Source organism: Python bivittatus, unplaced genomic scaffold (assembly GCF_059951505.1).
Source record: "Python bivittatus isolate LINGU-HERP-01145 unplaced genomic scaffold, Pbiv_v1 ctg000000_np1212, whole genome shotgun sequence".
NCBI classification, from domain to species: Eukaryota; Metazoa; Chordata; class Lepidosauria; order Squamata; family Pythonidae; genus Python; species Python bivittatus.
The window spans coordinates 809,654-819,231 of NW_028277028.1; the positions used below are offsets into that span (position 1 = coordinate 809,654).

Sequence of the window (9,578 nt, forward strand, 5' to 3'; positions counted from 1 at the left end):
GAAGGAGAATATTTGAATACTGAAGCTTCTGCCACACATAAGAAATATAGTCTGCCAGCACCAATTACTATTTTTGGGGGGAGCAGCATAAAGTCTATCAGTCACAAAGATGGCAAGCCTAGCAAAACCTGCAACTTTTGCACTTCTGGACTTTTCTTCTTGGTACAGTCATCTTTGCTGGCAAGGTTAAAAGGGGAAGGGTTAAGCTAAGAATAATCTACACTGATAAGGGCCAATAGGACTGTATCAGCATGAAGAAAGCCAACCCACCTAGAACAAATGACAAAATCAAGTCCAGAAGGAAGCAGTAGCGACCAGCCTCTGTACTGTTGTTAAGAAAACCGCGTGGATATGGCTGAAACCCCAGGTTTGAAGCACTTGTTTTTCATAAGTAAATCTGAACGTAATGATGCTACCAGACCAAAACCATAAGAAAGTCTGATTGCTAAAGATGCCAGTTCCCCATTTTTCAAGCACATACACAGTTGGATCACAGAATGTGAAAAGCCAAAGAAACTTAAAACAACTAAACAGAAAGGAAGAATAGTAAGTAAACTTAAGTAGACTGGAATGGGCCATGTTAAACCAGACAATTATGATATAACGATTTAGGGTATCTAAATCTAGAAAAAATCAATTTCTAGATTTCAGTTCACAATTTTTTTGTAATCCAGCCCTGATTGGGTTGAATGGATTTAAAATGGTTTTAAATGACATGAAATATAAACATTTTGTTTGTGATTGCCCATTCACAATGGATATCTTCAACGATACTATGAATTATCAAGAAATTAATGGTCCTGTCACAAAATAAGTCATCGGGAGTTTTTCTGGGCCTTTTCACATAGCACAGCTATTTTCTTAAAGGACAAGTAAAGGCAGTCAATGCATGTTTATGTCTCCTATTTTTCACATTGATGACATAATTAAGGAAACCAGTTTCCTTAGCTAATATAACTAGTCTGTAGACAGCCAAGGAAACTGAGTAACTGTACCTCAATAACTGAAGCAGGGGCTTGCTCTGTCATGTAATGAATTGCATCCTGGTCTCCTAGCCAGTCAGAGCCTTTCACAGTATCATAGAAATGCCATCTCCAGTTATCATCTTCCATATTTCCCAAAGCAGCATTGATTCCTCCCTAGAAATTAAACCATTATTTTAAAGGCAACATTATTAAAATGTTAATAAATAACAAATTTAAATTTAATGTGGGGATCAACATGAGGTAATTCCTTGCCAGATCAAGAAATGAGAACTGCTTGGTAGGCATGGACTTTTTCTGACCATAACGATAACCTAAATTTAAAAGATCTGGATAAAGGGGAAGGCCCTGACACCTTCCATTAAAGAAAAAATGGAGGGATTGAATACAATTCCTTTCTGTAAAGATCAGAAAGTGATCTTTAAGGTATTCTCTCTTGCTGACCTTGAAGTCTGGGCAGATTCATGTCAAGAACAGCAGTCGCTCAGATAATCGTGTCCTCAACCATTTAGGGCCTTAAAAATTAAACATTTTATATTCTGTCCAAAAAACAATTTGGTAATCAGTACATGTATTCAAAACAGATATAAAATGCTCCTAGTATTCTGGACCAGTTAGTAGCCTAACTATATTTAACACCAACTGAACTTTTAAACATTCCTCAAAGGTAACTACATTGCTACAGTCAAGTCATGTTGCAATGAAGGCATGAGCAATTTTTACCAAGGCTGTCTCATTCAGGAATTGTAACAGCTGGCAATTATAAAACACACCTGGGAATCCAGATGCAGGTGGGTGTCAAGGACCATTCCCATACTATTTAAAGTGGAATGCAATCCCATCCAGAAATGGCTGAATGCCATATAACAGCTATAAGCCTAATAAGTAAGTAAATAAATTTAATGTCTGCTTATCCAGTTCACTTTTTAAATTTAGAACCAATCAAGGGAATCAATTATTTGTTTAGAGTTAAATTATATGGAGCAGTAAAATTGGGTGTTATCAGCATACAGCAATACTTGATTCCAAACCTTCAGATGATCTCTCCCTTGAAAATTAGATTCAGAATTTACCAGGGGTCAATATTCCAAGGCAAAATAGATATATGTTATCCATCAAAATCAGAATAGTAACATATGCCCCCAAACATTAGCATTAATTCTGCTAAACAATGACATCTGTATATAATATAAATCTAGCTAGCACGTGGCATGCTTCATTTCCCTTCCTCTAGCTTTGGAAGACAGACTGAAAAAAAAAAAAGAGGCCTCTTACTTGTGCAGCAACAGTATGAGATCTGGTCGGGAACAATTTGGAAACACATGCTGTATTAAACCCAGCCTCAGACAAGCCAAAGGCAGCTCTCAAACCTGCACCACCTGCACCCACTACAACTGCATCAAATTCATGGTCCACTACAGGATACTGTGTTGAAATCTGAACAACAACAACAAAAAAAGAAGGCAGAACACCCTGAGATGAAATATTTGCAATACCCAAATACAATTTAAATTATTATTATTCCAATATACCCTGGGAGAGCAGCAGAGTCAATAAGCACTATACTGAAAAAAAAATTCAAATGTCTCTAATTGGTTTTTGATTAATGATATTCCCTCCCCAACTTGTGATCCTCCATAATTTAAGAGAATTAGAAGCATCACTAAGCTCAACTTCTTAATCCTTTGCTTCCATTCTTTCACATGCTTTAACAAAAAATGCTTTCATTCCTGCAAGCCATTGTTTGTTATGGTATTTTTAGTATTCAGTTTGAACAGGCAAATGGCTCAGGTAAATATATACACTGCAATTTGATTGATCCCTACAAACAAGATTGAATGCCAGAATCCTCTATAAGGAAAACTGGGAATGTGATCATTCGAATCCAGCTTTAAAGTTTTACAAATGCATACCCAAATATACTTACTTATTGGCCAAATGTACACATGCTAAGCCATGGCTTATATAACCAAGGTTTATTGAATAACCCACAATTTGTTCAATAGGTTAAACCACAAATCATGGTTTGCTAACCAAGCACCTCATCCAAAAACAAACTACATTGCAACTTAAAGCAATGTGTGGACTGAATGATTGCCTTATTTTTTTCAGCATATCCGAATTGGTCAAAGAAGCTACATATATAATAAAACAATAAGAACTTACTGAATCAGATACTTTGGCAGACACATTCTTCTTTCCATATGCCGTGAAGTGAAAATTACGAGAAAGCACATGACAAGCTGCTGGCCCTTGCTGAAATATGATAGAACAATAGTTAAAAACTTCTAATGTTGTAAGTATATTTAAATGTTTGCTTACAACAATCTGCATTATTAGATCTATAATTATTTCAATCATTCAACACTGTAATGTAAATACATATTTGTCCAAGCTGTACTTAGAATTTGTGATATTTTTCTGACACATCTCTTGTGTCTTCCATAACAAGAGATTCAATAGTTGCATTTTCCCACAACTGTCAAAACATTAAAAAAAAGGAAATGATGAGAAACAATAAGAATTATGAATTTATTCCAAACGTTCTTCATTTCAACAAAAACAGGCAAAGTAGCATCTAGACTTTTAGCCTGAGATTGTACTGAGCTGAATTTTCTGCTTGAAAATACAAAATCTGGACAAAATATATTACAGTGCATCCTACTATGTTGATTCTAAGCTTTAGATGTTTGTTATCTATTTAGTCAGATGAAGTTAATGTAAATATTGCTTGGTGTACTCCTTTTTTAACAATTATTTCTCCTTAAAGAATAGGAAAGATAGAACGTGTTACATATGCATTAAACTTCCTTTTCCCCATACAGATACTGGATGCTAAAAACTCTTTTCTTCCTTCTGGAAGGAAGAGATTGTTATATAATCAAATTAACAATTAAACCCAGTATTCACAACCATTTCAAATATATTTAAGGCTCTGTTCCTCAGAGAACTGAACGGAACTATCAAAACAGTGAACAAGTGCCTTTAGTGGTAGGGGGCCTATGATAGTAAGAATTTGCAATTCTCTCTCTATAGACTTCTTCTTGGAAGGAAAGGGAAATATCAATTTTAATTAAAAGTACACCACTACTACTTAAAAAGTAGGGATTCTGTGTTTTATCCAAAAGCAAATAACCTTGAATTGAAGATGATCTCCTTCATGCACACACAGAGAAAGAGTAAACAGAAAAAAATAAATATAAGAAAAAATGCCAACTTCAGCTAGAGATTCCCCTAATATAAAAGTGGCACAATCAAAAAAGTGGCACAATCAAAAAAGGGCAAATCCAGGACAAAAAATATACTCATATTAACTAAATAATTACAGTAAATTGGTTTATTGTAAAATAAGGTACCCCAATCACAAAATTGATCTTTATCAGTACAGTGAAACCTCGGGTTACGAATGCTTCTGTTCACGAACTTTTCGGGTGACGACCAGCTCCGGCCAGAAAATTTTGCTTCGGTTCGCGAACTCCGCCTCGGGTCATGAATTTTCCCTCCCGTGACACAGTCTGCGGCCATTTTCCCGCCCGTGACACGTGGTCCGCAGCCATTTTTCCGCCCGACATGTGGTCTGCGGCCATTTTTCCACCCCTGACACGTGGTCCGCGGCCATTTTCCGCCCGACACGTGGTCTGCAGCCATTCTCTGCCCCTGACACGTGGTCTGCAGCCATTTTTCCGCCCCTGACATGTGGTCTGCGGCCATTTTTCCACCCGACACGTGGTCTGCGGCCATTTTCCGCCCGACACGTGGTCCGCAGCCATTCTCTGCCCCTGACACGTGGTCCGCGGCCATTTTCCGCCCCTGACACGTGGTTGTAGGGAGGGGGACTCTCCCTCCAAGCAAGAGCCACCTCCCTGTCCTCCATGCCAGAATGGATTAATGGTAATTACATTGAACCTTATGGGAAAATTTGCTTCGGGTTGCAACCAATTCGGGTCGCGACCAGAGTCGCAGAATGAATTAAGTTCGTGAACCGAGGATCCATTGTATATACTAAGCATTCTCTGTCATACTGTACGTACAAACTTAAGTATGCAAGTACACGCACACATATACTTCTTCTAGCAAAAAGAGAAAATAAGGGGAAAGGGCAGCTGCTGGAACAAAGGGAAGAGGAAAGGGGGAAACAAAATGATATGGTGGTGAGGCAAGGCAAGGAGGTAATTGGACAGAGAAAAAATAAGAGAGAGCTGTTTAAGAAGCAGTCCCTCCCAAATAAGGGCTAATTTCTAGAGTAATTTTCAAAGGCACCCAAACTTTGCAGCAGGAAGATTTGCAGCTTTATATTAATTCCATTATTATGAATAGCTTCTTCCAATTTTAGCAGTGAATTTCGGAAAATTATTGTGGTGGCAAAATACCTTGCCTCCTATCAGGCAAATTAGTATTTGACTTTATTTCCTAAACAGATAATTAACAATCAGAGATCAGACAGGGTAGATTTGATTTAAATCAAATAGATTTGAATCATGATTACTACTCAGGAAGAATCTATAATCATTTGTAGTAAAATGCATTTTTATTGTCTGATATAACCTCTAGTAGAGAGAGAAAGAGAGAGATTTCATTTTTAGAAGTACTTGCATTATACAGCAAATATGGGTCAGACTTTTTTCAGATTAATTTTTATTTAAAAAAATTAAATGACACTACAAAGCAGATTTACTTTTGTGAAGTTGTTAGGAACTAAACCAGGTCCAATTAATTGTTCTGGATGTTTGCAGGATACTTTTGCTATTATATGTTAGAACTCTGAAATTGTACTAATATGTATTCTACTTTTCTTCAGCAAGCAGTTAAAATAGATTGTTAACAAAAAATAAAGAACATGCATTTTAACTGTTTCATTTATTAATAAAAAGAACAATTAAAATGGCAAATCAAAAAAAAATCTAAATACTGGATGCAGATATTGTTTCCTGTCTTCCTCTTCATTCAGAATCTAAAACAGAAAAATAAGCTTGCCCGCTTTTTCAGTTTCCAAATTCCCCAATATTGAATTCATAGTCCAAAAGAAGAAATACGGTTTCTACAGCAGCAGAAGTAACTACCGCGGTTAAAAAACAAATTATTACTTAAATTGTATTTGAATCCAAGTATTTAATGAGAGCTCCAGCAACTCACTGGTGTGATTTTCTTTAAAACATGAAAAATAAACTTAGATTTCTTGAATAAATCCCTCTTCTCCCTAAAACATTTTAATGTTATTATGAAATCATGATTGCTGAATGCCCATGTTATAGAAAATTCTCTTTTTCAGCAGTTAAGAGATGATTGACAGCATGCAGTTGCCCAGGGCTCTCCGCTATCCTCACATATGTTGTTCCAGCCAAATATATTGTTCTTTCTCAGACTTGAGAGTAAGCATGTAACATATGATTTCATAACTTTCCTAAAGAAAGGGAGGACTACTGCCAACTGGCAAAAGGAGGAAGAAGATAAAGATTTAAAGAAAAATCTCCTGGGAAAAAGGGGAGATGGAAAAGTAATGGCTGGTAGACCAACACAAATTCTAGGCAGTGTTGGCTGTTGAAGGTTTATTGTTTCCAGGAGAGCCCAGGGTAAGACTTGAAATCAACATGAACATGGGAAGGGGGTGTAAAGATCCACTAAAGAAGAGGACTGCCATGGAATAAATCTACTGAATTCAGAAGTCAGGAGAGGACGACCAGATCCAGCCAACCAAAAAAAGAAACTGGAGAGTTTAACCAGCATAATTAACACCTATGTCCAATTAGGAAGCAGGAATTGAACTACATGTAGTAATGCTTATATTTAGCCAACACACTAGATTATACAATATAAATGTAGTTTACCAAAAGCAGAAGCCTTTACTTTGCTACTAGAGGCATAATTTCACCTAGAAATGCTCAGACATGTATTAGTGAAGTCTCTGCTGATTTTACTTTGCTTTATAGATTTATCAACACTTCTCAGCTGTTTATCAATAAGGTAGAAAATGGGAAGAATTTTGCTTGTTTAGCTGAGCTGCTGTAGTGAAACACTACCTAAGATCAAAATTTGCTTTGTTGATTAATAATTGTTTTAGTGCCGTATCTTAGATCAAATCTCATGAACCCCCCAAGCCCTTTTTGAGTCAATTCAGGTATTGAGAATAGTGGCAGAAAATAAGCTGGAACTCTATCACCACTTATTTCTGTTTTCAAGGTTGCACTTAGTTCCTTTCAAATTTCAACAGCATCAGAAAAAAAGCAAGTCCTTCTCTGCACTTCCTTCAAGGTATAGCAATAGGTTTTAGACTAGTAATCAGAATTCAGTGTACTGTACCCACACAATGAGAACTATAGCCCTGACAGTTCTATTTTTTTCATGATCTTATTCACTAATTCTCTCAAAATAGGCCAGTATGAAAGTCTTCCACTGGCCATCTTGCAAGAGATTTGCCAGAGCAGTTTGGAAAACAAAACATTTTACAATGTGTGCAATATTAACCTGTCTTTAGACTAACAAACATCTTTTGTGATACATTAAATGAGCATTGCAAATAAATGCTATCATTTGGGAGGGCTTCTTCACTTTCTTCTAATCTTGGATAAATTTGCACTGCATGTGATAAAGCTGTAATACAATGCATTTGAAATTCTTTTGAAAGTTTGCTATAGCTTTTGTTTCTCCTTCTTGAAAATATTTAGTAATATGTGCCACAAAGATGTGACTTTCTTTTTATACACAAGCACTTACAATAATGCTGTCAATCCATCAATATTCATGACAATTTTCCCATCTTGATTATTTGCACAATTTTGGAGGGTTTTTTTAAAACACATTTTATCTAACAATTTCCCTTCAGCTTGTGCCCTGTTCAGTGGATCTTGTTCTTGATCAAATGACTGAACCCTGATAATGTAGTATTCATTCTCCACCATACAGGATAGAATTTATAGCAGAAGCAAATAAACCAACTTTTTCGCAGTTGCTTCCATATACTAGAATGAATACACACACACACACGCTAGATTTTATTAGAAGGTTATCTATATATTTCTGTATGATAGAGTTTTCTTTCTTTTTGCAGTTTTGGTGATATATTAGATCTTTCGGAGCCATGTAATATATCTGAAACAGTGTTGTCAAGGAACTCTGAAACAGTATTTATGAAGAAGTTTGCCTCTATGTAGCCATAATAATCTTGCAATTTGAGGCTGGAGCAATCTAAAAAAAAAGTCATTGCATCAGCTTGTGTAATATCATTGAGTTCATTCACTTATAAAAATGGAGCTTTAAAAGAAATAGCTGCCTCTTACATTTAAATACATTCAGCTGTAAAAAAACCTATATTTTTGATCAAACTACCCAGTAATAAATTGAGAAATCTGTGCAAAAGATATGACCAGGAACCCTTAGAAATAGATTATGAAAACATAGGAATATATTTACTAACCTGAAAGGTCCTATATGCCAGACATGCTTCCCTCATAATCTTCAAAGCAGAAGATCTCATAATGATGCTTCATTCATATAACCAGGTCTTGCCTTTCTTAGCTACACCATTTGGATTTTGCATGTTTGCCTGTTTTACTCACAAGTACAGGAATGTCATTAAAATATTCCCACATGGGAATACCATGTTACCATGATTGTGTGATAGTCAGATTGAATACTTGTAGGTTTGCAGAATTCGGTTCTGCCATTTTAAGTGTCAGTTTCTGTTCCTCTCCTTACCTCTTGCATTTATATTTGGTCTCTTCCTCTTCCTCACCCAGATATGTTTGCATCACCTCAAATTCTTTATTCACTGTCTTTGGAATTTTAGAATGAGGTCACCTATCAAGGCTATTAATTGACTTCTCATTTCCATATTAGCAAGTGGAATATGTTCATGATTAAAAGTTTCTTTTAACCTCAAGACCAAAGTTTTAAGAACAATACAGGTCTCTCAATAAGGAAATACACGGACGAAGAAATAGTATCAGTTTTTTTAAACATTCACGAAATGTCTATCAGTCTCTTCAGCTGTTTAGAAACATATGATTCCCGTTTGGAGAACGGAATGCCACAACCAGGAAAAAAAAAATCGAAATTTCCAGCTTCTTATCCTGACTTGAATACAAGAAGCCAACTAAGTTGCACATCCGGCCTGCTTGAACCACTATTCTCCGACTAATAACTGAAGCTGAACCTACCCTCAAGCCCAAGGGAAAAATTCATTTAGTTGGCCCCGCCCGTACCAAGGACTCACCTTGCAGAACAACTGCAAATGTCGCAGCCTCCACAAAGTCAGCGCCATTTCAACCCGGTAGGAAATGACAATACTGCGCGTGTGTGGCAGATAGGACCTGACTGAGCAAGCGTTACACGGAGAGCGCGGGTTGGTTAGCAGCAATGCAGGAAAAACCAAAATAAATTAATCCAGGTAGGTTTTATGATTTCAGACCTGCGTGGTTTCCATCTGAAAATCAAAAGTTATGAAAGCTCCGAAGCTTTTCAGTATGCTACTACACAGCCAAGACAACTCGTTTTTAAGGACTTTTTAAAAAAGAAAAATATGTACAGTTGATGTCTTCTATGGTTTTCACCCCTTCCAAAGAAGTGGTTTATCCCAAAAAAAACTAGACGAGCCCGATG

At 36.5% G+C, this 9,578-nt stretch overlaps 1 protein-coding gene across 1 annotated transcript in view; it reads right to left on the reverse strand.

Moving 5' to 3' along the window:
- The window catches only part of SDHA (succinate dehydrogenase complex flavoprotein subunit A), a 45,600-nt gene extending 36,267 nt beyond the window's left edge, over positions 1–9,333 (reverse strand). Inside the window, exons 1-4 of the mRNA XM_088149102.1 lie at positions 9,193–9,333; positions 3,150–3,239; positions 2,259–2,420; positions 996–1,139 (exon numbers count right to left, since the gene is read on the reverse strand). Coding sequence (XP_088005228.1) covers positions 996–1,139; positions 2,259–2,420; positions 3,150–3,239; positions 9,193–9,240 — 444 coding nt within the window. The 5' untranslated portion in view covers positions 9,241–9,333. The remainder of the gene's footprint in view (positions 1–995; positions 1,140–2,258; positions 2,421–3,149; positions 3,240–9,192) is intronic.
- Between the last annotated feature and the right edge of the window lie 245 nt (positions 9,334–9,578).